This window comes from Trachurus japonicus, chromosome 14 (genome assembly GCF_045865225.1).
Source record: "Trachurus japonicus isolate A0001 chromosome 14, Traja_1.0".
In the NCBI taxonomy this organism is placed as follows: Eukaryota; Metazoa; Chordata; class Actinopteri; order Carangiformes; family Carangidae; genus Trachurus; species Trachurus japonicus.
The window spans coordinates 6,522,192-6,544,889 of NC_140920.1; the positions used below are offsets into that span (position 1 = coordinate 6,522,192).

The 22,698-nt window shown below is 43.2% G+C and overlaps 1 protein-coding gene across 1 annotated transcript in view; it reads left to right on the forward strand.

Annotated features, from left to right (window-relative positions):
- stk10 (serine/threonine kinase 10) overlaps positions 1-22,698 on the forward strand; it is a 43,835-nt gene continuing 21,137 nt past the window's right edge. Inside the window, exons 1-4 of the mRNA XM_085797227.1 lie at positions 1-497; positions 13,474-13,638; positions 20,071-20,119; positions 20,776-20,925. Of these exons, the coding sequence (XP_085653353.1) occupies positions 339-497; positions 13,474-13,638; positions 20,071-20,119; positions 20,776-20,925 (523 nt within the window). The 5' untranslated portion in view covers positions 1-338. The remainder of the gene's footprint in view (positions 498-13,473; positions 13,639-20,070; positions 20,120-20,775; positions 20,926-22,698) is intronic.

A 22,698-nucleotide genomic window follows, 5' to 3' on the forward strand; every position in this document is an offset into this window, starting at 1 on the left:
GGGTCGCAGCGGCAGGTGGCCACCGCACGCGCACACGTCCAGCAGCAGCACCGCAACATGTTGACGGACCTGAGGACCTGCAGCTCCAGGACGGAGATGGACGGAGTAGAATAAGTTCTTCCAACCAGCGAACTTCTCCTTTTTCTTTTTCTTTTCTTCACACCACAGGAAAGTGAAGACTGAACCAGAGAAGAGTTTTTTTTTGTTTGTTTGTTTCTGCGCGTCTCGGCGTGCGTAACGCGCTCAGTGCTCAGACACGAGCCTTTTTTGTTTTAGTGAGTTTTTTTTTTTCTTTTAAGTTTTTAATTCAGGACTTAAAGGCTGTTGTGTTGTTCATAATGGCTCTCGCTAGATTCAGTAAAATCCTTCGTCTGCCCACGATCGAGATCAAGAAGAAGGTGAAGCAGTACGAGCACGTTCACCGCGACATCAACCCCAACGACATCTGGGAAATAATCGGCGAGCTGGGCGATGGCGCGTTTGGCAAAGTCTACAAGGTGAGTGAGAGAGAGTTTTAGTCCAGATTGAGGCATCATCATCACCTGCTGCTCGCTGACCAGCAGAGATCAGCTCTTCATACGGACAGGACAGGACAGGACAGGTGTCTGTAGCTCACCTCACTGTCTGAGGCTTCCTCTCTGTTTTACTCTGTTTGTCTAAGATGGAAGATGATGATGATCAGTTAGTTAAACCTCATAGATTTGGGTTTGAAGTCGTTTAGATGTTGGTTTTTCTTTGTCACCTTTCACCACAGAGGGCGTGACCAGCCTGTGATCACCTGTACTGTGGATGTTTCCCCATCCCACATACTGTAATAATGACTAATGTCTCAGCAATGTGACCTGACCTGAGCCTGAAACACAACCTGAGAGTCAGTCACAACCAGTGGGTGAAGGTTGTTTTTTTACCTTCATGGTGCTGATGTTTCTTCACTTTCTGCTGAAGTTTTTACAGTTTGAGTGGTTGTGCATGTGAAAGAGTCCATGCACTACTCTTATAGTCACTCCTCCCTCCCTCCCTTCCTCCTGCATTGGTTTACAGTGAAGCCACAGGGACAGTGAAAGCACCGTTCACTGGTTCTGTCCGTTCCTCAGCAGCAGCAGCAGCAGTTTTGGCTCAGAGCAGTTATTTAATCTGGACGTGTTTTGCTGGTCAGTTCCCTCACAGGCCCTCAGTGTCCTCGCGGCCTCGTGGAGCGAACACAGTGAAAGTCTTTGACACATCGAGGGGCCTCAGTGGAAGAAGTGATGATGCCTCAGCCGAGCTCTGCATCGAACAGAAAACACACAGTCTTCGCAGAGAGACTCCACCTTATTTAGGTATTCTGTGTTTTTTCTGCACTGGTTTTGGTCCCTGCAGAAGAAAAAACTGTGGTTCAGATGCATTTCAGTCCAGCAGCAACACGTTTGCATGAAATGAAAAGAATACAGTTACATTCTTTGCTCATGTGGCCACAGGTGAGTCGTCCCATGATGCATCTTGTGAGGCTTTTTTCTATAGCATGAAAACAAACAGTGCTTTCATATTCTCCTCTGAGAGACCAGCTGAACACAAGGTGCTTTAATTTTAAAGACGCCTTTTAAACCGTCTGTAAACACAGAAGTAAAAGGCAGAGATGATGTTGGAACAGTTGGCAAGCTTTCTGAAAAGTGGTTTATGTTTTCCCTTTCTTTATACAAATGTCAAACCCATTGCTTTGGCTCGTGTTTCCTTTTGTTGAGTGGGTTGTTGGAAGAGGAGGAGGAGGAGGAGGAGGACGGCTTCACACCTGCAGCTGTCAGATGGGAGAGAGGGGGGAGATGAAGTGGGAGCAGACGATGATGGCCAAGAGAGGAAATCGTGGGACTGCACTAAAGGGGGGCGGGGGGGACGACTTCCTCTCAACAGCTCCCAACGCTCAGAGTAATCAGCTCGTCTGTGGGAGGGAGAGGCCTCGAGTGGCGGCAGCTCGTGCATGTTTTCCGTCGTTAAACTCTTTGATAGAGGAGGCGTGAAGGGAGGAGGCTCAGTGGAATCGGCTGCTTATCAGACCTTAAGGGGCAAGAGGCGAATAAATTGAATAAAAATACAAATAAAAACAGCTGTTGCTGGGCGTGACAGGACAGACGACGTGAAATGAAATGCAACACAACACAACACAACGCAGACTGACCAAGTCTGCACAGACGAGTTTGGTTTGTCGTCTGCTCTGCCCGCGGCCTGGAGGACCCTCATCCCTCGTTCAGCCCGGCAGCTTCTTTTGTTTCCAACATCTGTCTTTGAGATTAAACCCAGGGCAACAGAGAGCTGCTGCTGTCACACCGACCCTCTGGAGGTTCATGTTAAAACACTGAGGACGACTGGAGCTGAGCATGTGTTTATACTGAGAGGAGCAGCTCATATAATTCACTACAGTCACTTCATCAAATACGTCCTGCTGTCTTTTCAGCTGTAGTGTGTCCAACACCAACTATAGAGGGAACACATACAGTAGTGACATATGAGGGGAAATACTGCAGATCGTTTATCTAAAAGGTTTTAACACAGACAAGAAGTTTTGGTAAAAACTTTTGTGTCACGAGGCGAAAAAAGTTAAAAACCGTTGATCTACTACGGCTGTGAAACTTCTTATTTAAATTCTACTTTACTCTTCTTTAAGCACAGGTTTCTTCTTGGTTTAACTTTTTAAGAATTCGTATTCAATTGATGGATGACACCAGAGTCAGTTGAGTCAAAAAGATACATGATACACATGTTTTTTTTCTCTCATCACATTATAATGTTCATTTTCAAATTGTTGCTGGTTAGAAACAACGTTTACGTTTCATGTTGTCTGTGTTAAACAGTTCAACACAGTAGGTAAAGTAAGTTTCTCTAATGCTGCATCGTTTCCAGTCAGTTCAGCCCAGGACATAAATCAAAAGAACGCATGAAAATATGAAGCTCTGTTCTGATCACTAAGAAATGTTTGAGGCAGCTTTTTAACTTCCCTGTTTAGAGTTTGTTTGTGTTCAGGAGAACTGACCAGAAGCTGAATCTGTGCTCCTTTCAGATTTAAATTGTAGTTTTGTCATGTTTGATTTCTGTTGTTGTGTATTGTGAGTCCTCGTACTGTGAGCGTCTTCTGTGAAACTTCACCTCAGGGTCCACATCATCATCCTCCTCCTCCTCCTCCTCCTCCTCCTCCTTCTCAGTCATGACAGGAGAATGTCTCATTTCCTGTCCATCCACTGTGTCAGAGGACGTTTCCTCTCTCTGTGTCTCTGTCTCTGCATGCTTTCACTTGTTGCAATGCAGACTGTGTAAAACTGTGTGTGTGTGTGTTTGCAACTGAAGCATGACACACAGGAGTTGCACGATTCCCTTCACTAATTAATGAGCCACGTGCCGCTGAGCACATTTCCCTGCTGCCGCTGCTGCTGCGGGTGAAGTGTTTCCATGGACACGGCCGAGCTGCGGGGTTACACTCCATCAAATCCCCATTGAGGGATCAAACCCTTAGTGCAGCATCTCAGCCTCGCTGCTCTGTAACGTTAAAACACTGAGCTCTGAACATGGACTTTAACTGAGGTTTACACACACACACACACACACACTGGATCCTACAGAGTCACAGATCTATGTTGTTGTCTGGTATGATCAGTCTCGTCAAAAGAGACTCTTTGAGATCAGTTTGTTATCTTTGTGTTGTTGGATTTGTCGACATGAGGTGTGAACACTGAGCTCCTTCACCAGGCCAGATGTTTAGATGTTGTGGCACACTTGCATCGATTTATTAGCCTGGCTCCGCCCGCCTACGTACTTCCACTCACTTTTTAAAAAAATCTCCCGTCAGTTCTCCACCTGGGATTGAAACGCTTTCATGGCTTTTCTCCTGCTGAGGATCCACAGCCGCATCGGAGAACAGAGGGACTGGCTGAGAACAATGACGTTGATGTTAATGCGCTACGTTTTAAGTTGTAGTTCAGTAATGGCGGCAGAGAGACGGACGTTCGAGAAGCCATTCGTTCTGTTTTGGCAACACTGCTCAACATCCAAGAATTAAAGCCAGAGCAAGAGCATTAATGAAGATGTTTGGTCCAGTGTGTTCTTAAATTTGTCGAACAAAACCTGCAGCTGTTGTTGATGGATATCTTGCATACAGTTGTTTTGCTCTGTTCACTGGATTGGGGGATGGTCGTCAGCGAGCAACAGCTTCATTGCCTTCCTAACTGTTCCAGCGGTATGCAAAAGTTTGGGCACCTGGTCAACATTTCTATTAATGTGAGCAGTGAAATGATCTCCAAAAGGCGTAAAGTTCCTATACATTTTAAATAATGTCTTTAAAAAAAAAAAATCATCTTTTACATTTTCAAAATGACATAAAAGGAAAAGGGCCCTCAGCAAAGGCTTGGGCCCCCTGCATAGTTAGTAGCTAGTAGCCCCCCCTTTGGAAACTATCACAGCGTGTAAATAGTAAATATCTTGTCTGATACCTTGGTCAAAGTTGTCTGAGAGCTCAAGTCTCCTGGGTTTCCCATTCTTTTGCAGGATGCTGCTTTGTTTCCCTTTTTCACTCTGAAATCGTAAAAAACAAAAAAAAAATACACTGATATTGCTTAAAATATTGCAAAAGAGTGTTTCATCTTTAACTTAAATGTCTTTTGGAGATCATTTCATCTTCCACTTTCTGAACTGTTCACATTAACAGAAGTTTTGACCAGAGGTGCCCAAACTTTTTCATGTCATCGTACAGTATGTCAGGACCAGACATTAGTGATTGTTTAAAGGCAGATCCAATAGTTTAAAACTTCAGCCGAGTATCCACCTACCAGGAAGTAAATGTTTCTCAGTGGAGACTAAGAGTGGCCCGTCTCTTATTTGCACAAATGAAATGAAGTGCCCGAGAGAGGCTGTTGATTTATGGCAGTAGACCAGTGAAGTGAAGTGCTGCACTGGTCTAGTTTTTGTTGTGACTTACAGTATGGGAACATCCTCTTCAGTCAAGTGAAAGTAAAACACTCTGGGTGTCACCAGTAGTTTAAGGAGGTGGTGGTGGAGGAGGAAGACGAGGGGGAGGGAGAGGGGAGGCACAGGTTGCCACATCCTCTGTGAAGAAAAACCACGAGGTTGGTGTCAAATGTTTTAGTTTAAATATAGGCGGCGGTGACAGTGGAGCAGAGACGAACACTGAAGTGAAACCATCGTCACCATGGGGGAGATTTCTGGGTCTAATCTCAGGAGGCAGCTGGATGGACGGTGGCTGATAAGAGCGGAGCTGGGTGGGCGTGGGCTCAGTGTACCGGGAGTCCCCCTCATCCTCGTGGTGGCAGACAGTGTTGCTGCCACGTACTGACGGGGGAAGTTTCTTCTGTGTTGGCTGAGTGTCTGTTCTGCTGTGACGAGCTGGAGGAGCAGGGAGACCTTCGGTTTGTTATTGATTAGGGATTAATAGGCTGTTATGAAGCTAAAGTTGATAGAATCACAACGTAAAACACACACTTCCTGGTTTCCTGAAGCTGTTTGGGGCCGGAATTCCTCATTGGCTCCTCTGGAACCAATTGAAATGACGCAATCTGTCACTTTTTTCGCCTTAAACTTTATTCTACAGTAGGGATGTCACGATTACTCGATTTCACAATTAATTGCGATATTGAGCGCTACGGTTAATTGATCGTAACGTTTCCTGAATACCATCAGGAAATATAATGCCGGAACCATAGTCAAGCGCAACTCAAACGGAGACGAATGAATAATGATTGGTCCTATATAAATAGATACTTAAATATACAAATACAAATACAAATAGTGAGTCATATAATTAGTAATATAATTATATTTTGACAGTTAACATAACATAAAGCCAAAACAAAGCTCAACTGGGTGTTGGAAATGTATTTTCTCTTTTCTCATTCACCGACACCATATATAATTAAAGAAATAAAGGAAACTTTTAGACCTACAAGTGTTACGAGTGTTCATTTGATTTTGCACATTCATAGTGTGATCAATTAATGCATAATTATCGTAATATCGTGATAAATTCTCTGACAATAATCGTACCAAGGAAATCTGTAATCGTCACATCCCTAAAACTGTATTGGAGCAGTAAAAGCTTCAAATAGTAACTGCTTTAAGTACTTCTGTTATTGCCGTGCTAATAACAATATGAGCTGTGATTCAGGTCGACTTCAGATTAATGAAGAAATCTGAATTACAGTGGATTAAATGTATGTATCAACACAATAGCAAACATGGATTTGACTGAAAATGGATTTTCCATTCAGTATCAGACAAGTTTACGATCAATGACAAAAGGATCACATTTATTAGCAGCTACTCAGCTCTTCTTCAGAGATGTGTGTGGGTTTTTCTTTTGACATTGTTTTTCTTTTTCTTTTTTGTGTTCGTGTTATAACGTCCCACTCACCTGAAGTTCTCTCAGATGAGCCGGAGATAGAGTTGCACAGACGAACCTACCTGTCTGAGCTTGGTCTCGGCAGCGTGCTCCAAATATGAGTGTGCAAACCCTCAAATCTGTTCTTACTTGCATTGTGTCGGCTGCTGTCAGGAAGTGTGTCTCGTTTTTAGAGCATGAATGAGTCGGGGAAGAAAAAAAGAAGTGATGCATGGGTGATAGTCTTTCAAGGCTCTTTGTGCACTGTTATGATTTCCTGCCTTCGACTGACCTGTTTTGCTCTTATGACTCGGTTTCACCCGGTGGTTTTGAATGTGGGGCATTTTGCAAAGCTGATCAAAACTTTCACATCCTGATAACAAACACTCATTCCTTCAGTGAGGGGCGTAGAGGCGGAACCGTGGCGTGATCTGCTACGTGCTTCATCCTCCTCATTTTAAACTCTGGATGAGCGACAAATTCATATTTATTCGTTATTTATCTATGGTTTGTTATATAACTGAACCAAGATAGTTAAAGGAATAGTTCACCAAAAAATGAAATTCAGTCATTAGTGACTCACCCTCATGCTGATGAATAGTAGTTTCTAATTCATCAAAGTGCATCTGGAGACCCGGGAGGTTGGTTCGTAGTCCAACGAAAACTTTATATGAGAAAAATAGGGCCCAACAAAAAAATGTCCATACAACTACACAAAAACCCTCTAATATTCCTAATAGTCCAATGCAATCCAAGAGTTTACCCGAGTTTACGTCCACATCCATCGCCTGAACACGAAATTCAATGCAGAACTGTTTAGGCTGTAAAAATGTCCTAAATTATGTCGTTTTGAGCAGTATGGAGGAATATTAGAGAGTTTTGTGTAGTTTTATGGAAGTTTTTGTGTCGGGCCCCATTAATCTCATATAAGTTTTCGTTGAATTTCATTTTTTGGTGACCTATTCCTTTAAGTTTAAAAGAAAATAGATTTTATTGATTTTTATCGAAACAAAACATAAACAACATACAAGTGCTCTCTGTATTCATAAAGATATCAAAATGGGCACATCAGTCCCACCGCCACCCCTGAGTGTTGCATCAGTCACCCTATACACAGTGTGCATACTGTGCCTTCTCTCATCCATGTATAGTGGAAGTAAAAATTGAAATTAAACAAGTACGCAAGGCAATAACAGGGTGGATGACGTTAATAAAAAGTTAACACTTATAAGTTTGATTGCACTGACAAATACAGCTTTAACCTCTGACCAGAGATCAGCTTGTAAAAGGTGTGAACATTGACTCTGGGTGTGATATTCAGTTTCTAATTGACAGAATGAAACTATGATGAAATGTCTGTCTATCGGGCTGACAGAGTGATCGAAATATCAACATGCATGATAAACACAAATGCGGTGAGTCAGTTTTATTTATAGGCACCATACCTTCACACTCACTTCACACCTGTAGCCTGAGCTGCACCACTAGACATAACGTAACAACAACAACAACAACAACGGCTGCACTAATGATATGAAAAGGCACATCTACACTTCCTGTCTCCTTAGTGGGCATGATGACAAGATGTGGCTTGTGAAAAATGACTCCAGTATTTACCTCGGTGACTATGGAGCGAAAGAATCGACCATAATCCGGGTTCACGTTCACTTCTCCCATTGAAGTTAAATAGACTCAGGACCTGCTGCTCGTGGTCTCCTAAAGTGTCATCGCACATTTTGCTGCTATAGTGCAGGCGAGGCGGCCTAATATAAACTTCACTCAGCTTCAGTTCAACATGTAGTTTTTGCTCATGCAGACGTCTGGAGGTTTTTTTTTTTTTTTAATTAGCTGTTGTGTTCATTATCCAGGAGCCGAGGAGCTCTGTGTCTGTGTGCACAGATTTACAGGTTTATGATGGTCAAAGGTCTACACACACACACACACACAGGCACGCACACATTCCCGTGAAGGCAGATGTGTGTGTTTGTTGAGACTATAACACAGTGTGTGAGCTGAACACACTGGTGTGGCCAGCGTGTGGTATGTTCATTGAGCCTGGAGGAGGTGAACGACCTGAGGGGAAAGTCCTCGGTGTCGAGTCAGTTCAGTTCAGTTCAGTTCAGGCTTAATTAAACCTGGATCTTTTAATCTCAGAGGTTAAATTAGACAAATACTTTTTTGATTGTTATGCAATTAAAATGAATCATGTTGAAAGACTGATAACGTCTGTTTCTTGACGCGATAACTTTTGTTTGCATTTTATGTCATGATTCATGCTTTTGAAAAGATTGTGTGCAAATGACACGCACACACACGTCTACAAGTGTGTGCTTTCATGTGAGTGTGTGTGTGTGTGTTTACTCAGTCTCCAGTGTGTTTGTGTGGTGATGGGTCAGTAACATCTGCTTTTACAGCTTCTCTTTCTGTCTGGATCTTTTGTGGAGCAGGATTGCGGCCTTCACGCCGACAGTTACTGAAAAGCGGACGGGTAGACAAATAAATATAGGTGACAGATGGAGAGAGAGAGGGAGGGATGACGGATACATTAGGTAAGAGGGACAAAACATTCACACAATGGGCAGACAATGAGTGAGACAGGCCGGTAGAGACGTGTACATATGGTGCAGAGAAAAAGGATTAAAGAGGAGAATAACAACATCCTCTCTTCACACTGCAAGAAAAACATTTCACCATTTAGTCAGAGGAGGAAGAGGAGGAGGTGAAGGAGATGGAGGAGGAGGAGGAAGAGGTTTATTCACTGGTGCTGGTGCCAACAGGTAAATCCTCCTGCACTTAACCTACATGAAAGCCAAGTCACTAATGAACAGGAAAGAGAGTAAAAAAGAAAAAGAAGAGAGATCTGGTGAAATGAGCCCGTTAAGATGGTTGCAAAAAAAAAGAGTTCTTTACATCTCCATGGAAACCAGAGCCAAACAAAGCCGAAGACTGTTGGTCTCCTCCGGAGGAGAGAGGGAGCGAGCAGTAGAGTCAGTGGGGTAGAAACAGAGCAGCATTGTTTCCTCTGGGGATGAACGACTGCAGCTACAGTGTAGTAGTTTAAAGAGAAGCTGCTCTGCTGTTATTATGTAATGATTTACTGTGTTTTCTGACATCTGGCGTGTCTCTATGTGTCTGTGGATGGGTGTGTGTTTGTGTTTGTTGTTCTGGTTTTCTGGTTTTCTAGTTTTTGTAACATGTAAACACAGCCAGAACAAAGTGGGAGCTGCTGCTGCTGCTGCTAACAACCTGTCATTTACTCTCTGTCCAGCTCAGATTTGCAGTGGAAGCTGCTGAAAGTGACAAATGAAACGATTCCTCTGACATTTGATGGAATAAGACGGTCGTATGTGATATAAAATACTGTTTGCGTTTGAAGTGCAAAATAAGACGAGAGCTTCCTTTGGTTGTGCAGGAATGAACTCTACTGATCTGGCTGCAGACATCACAACTAATAACAAAGGCAGGAGTCAACTGAAGTTCTCAGTAGTCCAACAGTGCAGCCGGTCAGTGAAGGCGTCGCCGCAGGCAGTAGCTGGTGTTTGAGGTGGAGCGGCTGCCGCTGCCGTTGTTAAGATCAGAACAGATTAAAAACATTTAGGTCTGACGGGACGATGCCGCCTCCTGCAGTCATTTCCTGCTTTCTCTGTAAACACACGCACCATCCTCAACGCCCCACGCCGTTCTTCTCTGATGCAGAAGGTCGGTCAGAGTCAGTGGCATGTGACACACAATGAGGCGTTTCAGTGTAGTTTCCTCCCCTGTGCAGTCGGTGTGTGTGTATACAGTCGGTGAGGTGCACTGCACACGTAAACAAACACGCATGTTTGTATTCTACACTTGAAGACCCTCATTGACGTAATGCATTCCCCAAAAACACACACACACACTGCATAGTAGATGCTGGAGGCTCAGTTTACCCCTCCACCCCCCCAGCCCTCTGAGGCCAGAGGCACATTCCTCAGCCTCTGTCCCACTGAGACGTAAAGGTGTGTGTGTGTGCGTGCGGCCTTGTGAAGCTGGGTCAGAGGGGAGTTTGGCTCATGAGGTTAAAACGATAAAACACCACGTTAGGTCTCAAACCTGCAGCTTCTCATTCGTCTTATTTACCTGTCGATGTGTTGGTGACACTGGAGACACAGATGTTTTCTGCCTGATTCCTCCACATGAACCCGTAGCCGTGTGTGTGGTTGGTGTGCATTGCAAAAACTCAAAATCTTAACAAGAATATTCGTCTTATTTCTTGTCAAAATGTAATTTCTAGTCAAAACAAATCTCATTATACCTAAAATATGTATATTTATACATATACATACATAGTTATACATAAAAAAGTAGCTTGTTTTTAGAGGCTTTTTACTTATTTCAAGCCCATTTTCATTTGAAATATGTAGAAAAATCAAACAAGCACAAAAAACTAACTTTCACTGGCAGATTTTTCTACTTATTTCAAGTGAAAATTAGTTTGAAACAAGTGAAAAACAAAGTTAATTTTTAGGTGATGAGTCTTATTTCAAGTGGAAAGAGATTCGTTTTGACTAGAAATTAGACATTTTGACAAGAAATAAGACAAATATTCTTGGAAAGATTTTGAGTTTTTGCAGTGTGAACAAATGACAAATCGAAGCTGCGGTGAGTTTGGTAGAAAAGGAACAGATTGGAAACAGCAGTGGTTCAGATCTGGTGTCGGTGAAGTGAAACCTTTAGACTTTTATCAATATGCTGTGAATCAAAGCTTGTGTTGAGTCCATGAAACATCATCTGATCACAACTCACATCAAACAACTCGTTTTGTTCAGTTCAGTCTAAAGATAAATCAAGTCAGTCTGTGTTTCTGCTCAATAATAGATCGATCAATCCCCAGATTTATTGTTTATGACTTTTTGTCTAAACTTTATTGCTGTACAATCTGTTAAAGGCAAGAGGCCTTCAGATGTTTATATTTCATTTAACCTTTATTTAAATTGTCTGGTGTCGCTCTCGTTATCAGTGACGTTGTGAATAGGGAAAATAAAAATAAAAAAAAACACACAAAGCACAGCCACTTGACCAAACATTATAAAAGCAGTTGCATTAAACAAATGTTTTGAGTTTCAGTCTGTGTTGTAAATTGTTCCAGTTAGTGTTTGTCCAGGAAGCATGGAGCATTCGGTCATCATCACGAGAACAGGTCGTTTCTGTGTGATCAGTTTAATAACTCACTGTCTCCTGTAGAGACTTTGTAGATAAGAGGGCACCTATATAGTATATATACTGTATATATACATTAACGTGTGCATATCCTATAGAATGTATGAGAACCAGTTTGAATGGAACTGAGCTGAGGTGAAACGGTGAAAGTGTCTCGGTGTTGAACATGGACGTTTGTTCACTGACTGACGGTTTGATGGTGACAGGAGACGTCCTGTTGACTCACACTGGGGTGAGGGGGGGTCACCCTGGTGGGGGGGCAGCTTGGCTTCTCTGAAACTCTGTTGGACAAACACGCACACAAACACACACAAACACACACATACACACACGCACACACAATCTCTGCATACTGAGATGAGCTGCAGAGTGTTTATTCAGATGTTTTCCCACAGCATCAGAGCCCAGCAGCCTGTTTAGTCTGTGGAGCTTCTGCAGGTCACTGGGTCGACACACACACACACATGCACACACGCACTCATACACACTCATGTACACACACACACAGAAACACACATCTGACTGTGATGTATCACTTTGTCACTTTCACCCTCTCGTCTCCTCTTTGGCTTCTGTTGCTGAGCCTGACCCTGTGGTCGTGACTGCAGACTCGCACTAACATTAACAACACAACACAACACAACACAACACACATAACAACATTGTGTGTGTGAGACAGAGTGAACACATGATGTTCATTGTTCGTCCCTGAGTCAGTGAGCATCTCCTCATGTTTACATCGGCCTCCCTCCATCGCAGTGTAACCACACTGACACTCTGTGGTTTCCATGCTTCCTCCTTTTTGCCCCGTTGCTCAGGGAGGGTGTGGAACTTCCTTTCCTGTTTTTGTTTCTAAAAGTGACTTAGTCAACATTTTAATTGCTGCTTCACACTATTTATGACATGTTGGATTTCTCTTTGCCATTTGGAACTGAGAAGCCTGGCACATGATATATACGTATGTGTTCATTTACAGATTTACAACATCCGTCTGTTTGATTTGATGTTTTCCACCTTTAGTCTGGAGTCTAACTTTTAAAAAAGTGTGTGATTCACCTTGTATCTTCTCTGTACGAAGGAGTCTTAGGGCCAGCCAGCCAAAAAAAAAAAAGCCAACCAACCAACCAAAAAAAAAAAAGCCTGGGTTTTTTTTAATAACTGAGAAAATGACTACTATACTACTAAACTACTATAGTGGTGGCCATGGCTGCCACTACAGATGCCTTGATTAAGCTGTAGCTTACTTCAGAATTGGCTTCAGTAATAAGGAATTTCTCTCTCTTTTGGCTCATAAACACAGTGTGGTCATAAGTGTAAGGACGTTGATATCATATCGATGGTTGCACCTGCGTGCAATCCAGAGAGAGTGTGTATCACAACATACATTAAGGCAATTTGATCAAGTTGATTTATGAATACAGTTGCACCACTTCAGAAAATCACCTTCACACTCGACTCTGGCTTCTGTCATTGAGCCGTCAGTACTAAGTTGGTTGTGGTTGGTTAGTTGTTCCGCCTGGCTCTTTTTTTTTGTTGCCTGAATTTTTTTTTTTTTGCCTGACTTTTATCTTTTTTTTTTTTTTGCCTGACTTTTTTCTTGCCTGAATTCTTTTTTTCTTTTTTTTTTGCCTGAATTATTATTTTTTGCTTGCCTTTTTTTTCTTTTCTTTTTTGGCCTGGCTTTTTTTTTTTGGCCTGACTTTTTTTTTCCTTTTTTTTGCCTGGCCCTGATACTCCTTCGTACACTCTGTTATTATTATTATTTAATGTGGAAATTTAAAGGATTAAAAGTGCTCATTCTGCTGAAGTGACACTAGGATTAACACAGTGGAAAAAAATGCATTTTACTTTTGCTGTTGAAGAGGTTTTATTCTTCTTCATCACGACGTCTGCTGATGTCACTCATACATCTTCATCTTCTTGTTTCACAGGCCAGGAACAAAGAGACGCAGGTCCTGGCTGCAGCCAAAGTGATCGAGACCAAATCTGAGGAGGAGCTGGAGGACTACATCGTGGAGATCGACATCCTGGCAAAATGCGACCACCGCTACATCGTCAAGCTGCTCGACGCGTTTTACCACGACAACAAACTGTGGGTAGGTGTCACCCTGTTGTGTTAGAGCGGACGGACCACACTGTACTGCAGCCGACCACGGCCTCTTATCTGCCGTCCGCTCCACACTGTACCACCGTCCTCCTCGCTGCATGTGGAGGAGTTTGTGTCCGTCCACTCAGGTTTCTTCGCAGCCTTTTCCAAACAGAGTCTCAGCATCAGACCTGAGGAACCAGCAGGGAGGACGTGAAAAACACACACCTTCACCTCGTCTGTTGGCAAACCCGTTGTTATTTCACTGTAACGATATCTCATCATCGACACACGAGAGCTCTGTTGAAAAACAAAGATAAGAATTAGTGGACTATCTGATTGGGCCTGACAGACGACCCCACGGTGACATCACGCAGCAGAAATGACCTCAACTTTTGCTGTTTTTTGCTCTTGAGTTATTTTTCCTCTCCACACTCGCTCGCTGGGTAAAGTGTAAACTTTTCAACTCCCTCTTTTAATCTCCTCGTCCGTCGAGGGCCAAGACAAATAATAGTGACCTCATGCTGGGGCATGACTTCTGATATGAGGCCAATGACAAGGCAGCGCTCAGACTAAAGATAGTTGTTGTTTTATGTTTTGTTTATTATTCTAGCTCCTCTGCTTTTTCCTAAACAACACAACATGTAGAAATTATGTTGAACCAATAAATCCAGTCGCCTCTGAATGGACGATCTTGAAGAAATTCAATTGTTTAGTTCATTGTTTCATCTTTCAGAGTTTCAGACTTTACAACTTATATTGTTGCTGTGGTAACAGAAAGTCCAGCAAACTCTTTTAGAGCAGCAGCTTTGTCAGAAATACGACACAGGAGCAAATAATGTTACACGTTATAGTGCAGCCAAACAAAGGTCAGACTGTAATTACAACACCAGTCAGAACAGCAACACAGAAATAAAAAGAAATGATTCAGTAATAGAAAATGAAGAGAACGCCGATTATCTTGTCGAGAAGATTTTCGACTCTTCGTGGTTGTTGTTTTTTTTTAACCACAACTGACAGACACGTTGTGTTTCCTCTGATTGTTTCATAATAAAAGCCCCCGCTGTGGTTTTTAATGTTACAAATATAAAAGCAGAAAAGAAGCAGTGAACAGTTTCAAGAATAGAAATGAGCTCATGAGAATCTGAAATATTATTCAACAAAAGTTCAACACAACACGACCGACACTGACAAACTCCAGGAGGATTATACTGTAGACACAGTGTCAGTGTAAAACAAATGTCACACACACAGACACACACACACAGTGTCAGTCATGTCGTGTTGTAGCTGGAACTTGAACGTCCTCCATCAGTCAAAGCTCTGGACTCAGTGAGACCGTTGGGTTTGTGCCGATAAGTCGAATGTACAAACACCTCTGCAGTGTTCAAACCACACACACTTCCTGTCTGTGTGTGTGTGTGTGTGTGTGTGTGTGTGTGTGTGACTTCACAGTCTCAGGCTTTTGCTTCACTCTTTCACTCCCACACTCTCATGTTTCTCAACATTATTCACCATCTGAGACACATTTTTCTGGATTAGTGTAGAAATTCGCAGTCAAAACAAACACATGATTATATGTAACATGTTGAATTGAACACGCTATGCATGTCAGCGCAGTGTGTATGTGTGTATGTGTGTATGTGTGTATGTGTGTATGTGTGTATGTGTGTGTGTGTGTGTGTGTGTGTGTGTGTGTGTGTACCACGCCTTCCAGTCTTAACATTTGTCCGGATGGTTAACGGTCGGGCCTCACTGACTGAGCTGGGGTGAGATGATGCATTCCAGTGCCGACCCACCCCTTCTGCTTTCTACTGACTAAGAGAGAGGGATAGAGGAAGAGAGAAAGAGAGAGAGAGAGAGCAAGTAAGAGAGGGAGAGAGAGAGAGAGAGAGAGACAGTCAGAGAAGCTCTGTTTGTTCTCTTTCAGGAACAATCTGGTCTTGAGGCTGGTGAGGCAGCGTGAGAAACAGAGGGCCTTTAACATGAGGACAGGGCGGCTGATATCAGCAAACAGAGAGAGACAGAAAGAGAGAGAGAGAGAGAGAGAGGGACATAAATGACAATAAAGTCAAATCTAACTGTGCAGGAAGTTCTTTTCGCTGAGGTTTTGATTTATGCTGCAACAAAACAGTGAAGGTGAATGAAACTGGGACCAGAGTCGACTCTCAGCAGTTTAGATGGGAACTAATTCTTTGATAGAAAATAATAGTTCCAGTAAAAGAAAAAGTGCAGCCTCATGATTATTGCAGAAGTAGAAACTGAACAGCTGAGACTTTGGGAGGAGACGTTGCACTTTTTTAATGAATTTTATGTGTTCCATCGTTTTTACTGAACAAACCAGAGTCTATTTAATTACACATATCTAATTATTATATAATAGAGTGTCAGTATCAGTCAACTACAGATGTCTCCTCCACCATCAAAACGTCCATCAGGTTCGGTGGCCTGTCGGTGACATTAAAGAGGAACTATGCAGGATTTTCACCCTAACTATGCAACATTTTACCTTAATTAAACCGCTTTGGAGCAATAGTGTTGGTTTTATCAATGAATTGTAACTTGTTCCAGGGAGAATGGAGGCTCTCTGCCTTCAAACCAACCTTGTAAGATCAGAGTCTCGTCTCTGCGGCACCACAACGCCCCGTAACCCGTAATCTCTTGTTTATGACAGATAAGACTACACAAATATACACATGGTAACATGGTAGATGTTAAATAACGTTATCCACCGCTCCATGGATTGATTTCTCGCTGGCTTCGTTGAAAACAAATGCACATGGAGGAGAGGAGGGTTAGAGACACAGAGGAGGAGATACCAAACTTACATAGTTCCCCTTTAAATAACCAAAGTACAGAGCAGAGATCGAAGGTTTAACGACACAGAAACCTGCATTATGCTGCAGACAGTTCCTACATGCTGCAGCAGCGTCACAGAGGTGGAAAACGCTGTTAATGTTGAACTGATGAATGAAGTTTTCACTGCTGTGTCTGTAAATAGTTCCTTTTCAAGCACCAAAGAAGGAAGAGGTGAGGATGATGAGCTCTGGTTTCAGACCCGGGGACGAGGATAATAATCGTTCTTTATTATGTATTTGCCACTATTTGCATACAGTTGAGTCGGCACGATGGCACCGACCGGCTGTTGTTGCTAGGAGACTTGTGATGACACTGCACAAATTGGTCGGTGTGTGTGTGTGCGTGTGTTGTTGGCACCGGTCTTCTACGCTGTATACACACACCTCAGACAGGACACACACATCACTGAAGCATTAGTCACGGTCGTTGAACAGCAAAGTGCAGGAGTGTGTTTGTGTGACTCACTTCACGCTGTGTTTTCTTTTCTTTATCCAGAGCCCTGAGCTCGGTTTCGACCCAGCTCTATCTCTTTATGTTTCTATAGAGCGTCACTGAAATGAGGTAAATCACCACGGTGACGGTGCGGATGAGGACTCAGACTCAGAGGAACATGCAGCGTCAGCAGAGCTCGTCCACTGTGGTCCAACAAGTCCGTCCAACAGAGAGCTAAAAGAGGTGGAGAATAAAATGGGCTGATGATATCATTATAAGTCATTGCACGACAGCAGCAGCAGCAGATAAAGAGCTCGTGTTGGTGTGTGTGTGTGTCCAGCCCACAGTGGGTATGCTTTGCATCCAGTTGGACCAGTCAGGGCACATTTCTCAGTGCAGCACAACATGTGATCCTGGATTCTTCAGAGCAGATGAGAGATTGACGAAAACCAGTTGTCTCCGGCAGCAGCTGTGAAGTGTAAAGTAATGTATAGACTGTGTGTGTTGTGTCTGTGTGTGTGTGTGTGTGTTACTGCTGAAGGACAGGACGCAGGGTTTTAAACAGAGAAGAAGAAGAAAACCGTGTGTTTGGTTGGTGGTGAGAAGGAATAAGGAAGTGGTTCACACTGAACTGGGCCATAAACCTTCCTCTGTCGTGTTGGTTTCAACTGTTCATTTATCACTATTTACTTTGCACTGGGTTGTAATGTGGATATAAGTACATTTAAAGCTATAGTGCGTAACTTCTATCGCCCCTAGAGGATTTCTGCGTTATTACAACAATACGGCCGGCAAATCAATATGGCGTATGGCCCGGTGTAACCTGCCACTCCCTTCCCCACCGCTACCGTTTGTCTCTTTCTTCGCCAACAGACCTTCTGCCGAACAGGAAGGCTTTTTCTTTTTAGTAGGATCCACTTCTGAACCTCTTGGTCGCTTCTTCGGGTTCTCCGCCATGTTGCTTCTAGCAGCGCTCTCCTCCCCCCTCCCTTCTCGTTGTCAGGTAAAACCGAGTAGAACGCGTTATTTCCTGTCCGCCAGCGCGGGAATGTCGCCAAAGACACCAAATACAAAAAGAACAAATACTGAAAAATACCGCGAGGTGTTAGAGGAGCCGAACGGCTTAATCAGCGTTGTATCATCTCCTCTTGTAGTGGCTTGGGTGAAACGGATATTTACAGACACGTAGAGGTTACGCAATATAGCTTTAATTTGAATATATAATTATATAACATAATTATTTCATCTTGTAATGTCACAAATCAAAACATTGTACAAATATATGAAGCAAACCTCAAAAAAATCTGGTGTTAATATTGAGGAATAGTGATGTGTTGTCAAAATTTATCAACAAGAGTCCTCAGATTATTTTAAAGTGACTCATAAGAAATTTGGCAGTAGGAAAATCCAACAGTCAGTTCTCTGTGACCCAGACCAACGACCTCAAACTTATTTACTTTGGTTATTAAAATTAAGTTTCCTCTGAGAGTGTTTTAGCCTGGAGGCAGCGGACACACACACACACACCTACACACACACACAGGCCAGACTGGTTCTCCACCGTCTGTCAGTCAAAAGGAAAAGATCTGATGTGAAACTGGGAAAGATGATGAAGTGAAACATCCTCGAAAACACAGACAGTCTGGCCTCTGAGTGTGTGTGTGTGTGCGTGCGTGCGTGTGTGTGTGTGTCGTCATACCTGGAGGTATGCATTGTGTCTGTGTGAGTGTGTGCACCTGCTGTAATTGTGTGTGTGCGTGTCTTTATGTCTTTGTCTGGACTGAAACTCCACACCTTGACCAGTACCAGGTTTGGTGCTTTTGACGGTGTCGTCATAGCAACCAGGACTTAAATAACAATGACATCACACAATCAGATTGTTACACACTCCCCACGTCTGACCTTTGACCAGATGAAACCAATAAATCCACAATAATGAAGCAATTCTATTATCAGGCAGTGCTGCATTTGCACAGTGTGTGAGGTGCACACACATGCACACACATGCACACACACGCACACACACACACACACACACACACACACACACACACACACACACACACACACTTGAAGTTCTCTGCAGAGGCTCATTATGAAATCCTGTCATGACTTTATTTTCTTTGGTCCGACTTTATTTGAATGAAAAATTGAGATGTTTTTCAGAATGACTTTGACTTTTATTGTCCCAAGAGGGAATTTATTTTCCCCCAGCTCTTATTTTGACAGAAATTAGGTGTGTGTGCGTGCGTGTATGTGTGTGTGTTAGTTAGACAGAGAAAGAGAGTGTGTGTGTGTGTGTCTATGTAAGGAGAGGAAATGAAAGGTGACTGTGAGAAGTTGCCGTTGTCCAACATGACTCCATGTAGGGAGCAGAGCTGCTGTCTGTGTGTTTTCACTGCAGTCTGACCGTTTGTCTCACACACGCACACACACACACATACTGTACACACACACACGCACACACACACACATACTGTACACATACACACACACTCTCAGTCTCTCTCTCGGTCTCAGTCCAGCCGTCCACCTCAGGAAGTGTTTGAGCTCCACCACTTGCACCACAGAGAGTTTGATGTCGGTGGAAGTCAAGACGTCTCGGCGGTGACGATTGTGATTTAACGGTGAAGGTGCAGCGGCCTGCAAAAAACGAAAGATACTCACTAACATCAATCAATCAATTTATTTAAAGTGCAAAGTCACCATCACACCGACACACACAGTCAGGAGTGACACACACCACCAGGTCTGATCTGTGCCCTTATGATTTAGAGAAACTGATTCATATCTTCAGTCTCTAGAATCGTTGTTTAGCTGATGACTGAGTGACTGTGACTCGCTCTGATCGGCTGCTTGTTGTTGTTGTTGGTTTTTTTCCTTTTTGTGCATCAGTTGATCACGGTTTGTGTTTTTTAATTAAGTGAAGCTCATTTTATATTTTTATTTTTTTGCACTTGGCCCAAAGTTTCCCCTTCAGTCCAAACATCAAACTTGTGCTTCACGTTTCTGGTTAAAGAATCAGAGGGTGATGAGATGAGAAGATGTTTAAGAGATCATCAATCAGGGGAAGTTCCATGAAAATGTTGTTTACATTGTGTCAAGTTAAAACTCACCCTCCCTCCCTCTCTCTCTCTCCCTCTCCTCACAGATCATGATTGAGTTTTGCCCTGGAGGTGCAGTGGATGCCACAATGTTAGGTAAGTCTCTCTCTCTCTATTTGTCCTCTTTATCTCTCTCTATCTTTGTGAGCTCTTCTTCCTCCTGTCTCTCAGTCCAGTTCAACAACTGTGTCTCTTCTACAGATCTGTCTTATTGATTTAAAGTATGATACGGATATGATAAAGAAAACAAAGATGTCTCAGAGTCTCAGTAATGAAGTCCAGCTCTGATCAGAGTCTGAATCTGAATCTTTCCCCCCTCATGGTTTGGTTCAGTTCAGTTGGGGCCTTGAAAACCTCCAGGAAGCCGTCGTCAGATTCCTCCTGTGTGGGAATTCCCCGCGGTGTGTTTTCACTGGATAATCCTCATCCTCATAACTGTCTGTGGCTCCTCTGCAGCTACACAAACACAGACACCGTAGAGTAAAGTCTGCAGGCCGGCGCTCGCTCGGAGAGATGTGTGAAGCCTCTCTGATGTGGGATTAAACTCCTCCAGCAACACCATTTGACCGACCCCGATCGGTATCATCACGGCTTCGGCGGCTCCCTCTGTTTCCCCCCGTCTCAACCGTAGATCAGCTCGTATTAAGAAAGACTTCAGACCTGCTCTGTGTGTGGAATGTGCAACGTGTGCGTTACAGTATGAACCATTTAATTGAACTTCTCCATCGCTGTCGTCTCCTCCCTCCCGTCAGAGCTGGATCGTGGGCTGACGGAGCCTCAGATCAAGGTGGTGTGTCGCCAGATGTTGGAGGCTCTGGTTTATCTCCACAGCATGAAGATCATCCACAGAGACCTGAAGGCTGGGAACATCCTGCTCATGCTGGACGGGGACATCAAGCTCGGTGAGAGTTCACATTTCCTTTTGCTTTATTATATATTTGAGTTGCTTTATTTTCTGTATGAAGTTGATACGGTATGTAACTCAGAAACACACATGACTGGTTCATGACTTTCAGGCTTCAAAGGTTCGAACACAGTTAAATCCTTGAGGTTAAAATCAAGAATCGTGAGACTTTAAACATATCTTGAGAGCTGCAGGTTGGATTTGGAGTCGACTCCAAAGGGCCTGGACTCTCACTTTACATCCCATCATTCACTGGGAGAATCGGTTTCCTGCCAAAGTGATGCAAGTGGAACAAATCTCTCAGATAAACTCACACACACATTCTCACTGCGCGTTGTAGGTTATCTCCAGACTCTCTGCTCTGTTGTTCCTTTGGCTTGCATGCAAGATACACACACACACAGACACACACACACACACACACACACACACACACACACAGGTTAGAGGCCCTGCACCCCTCCTGTGGAGCTGTAGGAGGATCATAGCCCAACATTGTGTGGGAAAAACTGCATTTAGCATATTTTCATTTATTGCCGTTTTGAGGAGTTCTTCACATTCCTCACGTTGCACAGTCGACGCTGCTGTGGATCCAGGATGGTTGGTTTGGATTAAACTGGAACTTTCCAGAAAGTAGGACAAGTGTATGTGTATGTGTGTGTGTGTGTGTGTGTGTGTGTGTGTGTGTGTGTGTGTGTGTGTGTTTCATGTGCTTTTACTGTATGTGAGTGTCACTTAAAGGAAGTACTGGTGGCTGCCTGTTGTTTGGATTCTCCTGAAATATGATGTTTTACTTTTATTACCTGTGGCTCTCTGTTGTCGTTTTGCACTGAGTCATGACCAACAAAACCAAAAACACAGAGTTAGACACACAACAGTCTGCACAGAGTTTCATGTTGTTTAGGAAAGTGTAAATGCTGCATTTCTGTTTATGTGAAGTTTATTTGAAGAGTTTAAGTTATTGTTTTTATTCCAAAGTTTGACTTTAGTCGTCTTCCTCTGTGACACCACCACAGCTCAGTCTAATCACTGGGAGTTGCCTCTTTAAACTCATTAAGTCTTAACACTGACTCATTTACAGCCTCTAAACATATCTAACTACATGTTAATTTAAACAAGGCAGCAATTAACTGTCTCCGAGGTCACTCACATGCCTACTACGGCGCATGATCTCTGCTGCTGAGCTTCGTCGACTCCGTGCAGAACAACTCGCCGTAAAAGTTTACAGACTGTTTTTTAGAAATGTGAACAATTTTATGAGCTGCATCAATGTCAAGCAAGCAAAGTGTCTGCTTCCCTCTTCTGCTTACAGTGATGCAGAACGATGATCAATAACGAAAGTAAATCAGCGCAGTATTTGCAACACTGCATTTTTCCATTTCACTGAGGTTCATTATTTCCATCCTTGACTTGATCTGTTGGGATTCCCCTTTAAAACACCTTTTGATTGCGCACTCATTCAGTTCCTGATGGTGTGTTGTTGTTTGAGGTGAAACCCTGTGATACAGAGCTGAGGATGTTTAGCTGAATGTTCTCATGTGGCCTGAAGCTGCTTTCATGTGATTTTTACTAGAACATGTTCCCGTCTTTCTCTCAGGATATTTCTCGATGTACAATAAAGGCTGAAGTTCACTTTATGGTCTTTGTGAGTAAAAAGGAAGTAGAAAAAAAATATCCTTAGGCAGAAGTTTAGACTGCCGTTCTCCAAATGATACGTTTCAATCGGAAGTCCGCAAAACCAAGACGGACACTTAAGTGCCTGTAATAGAAA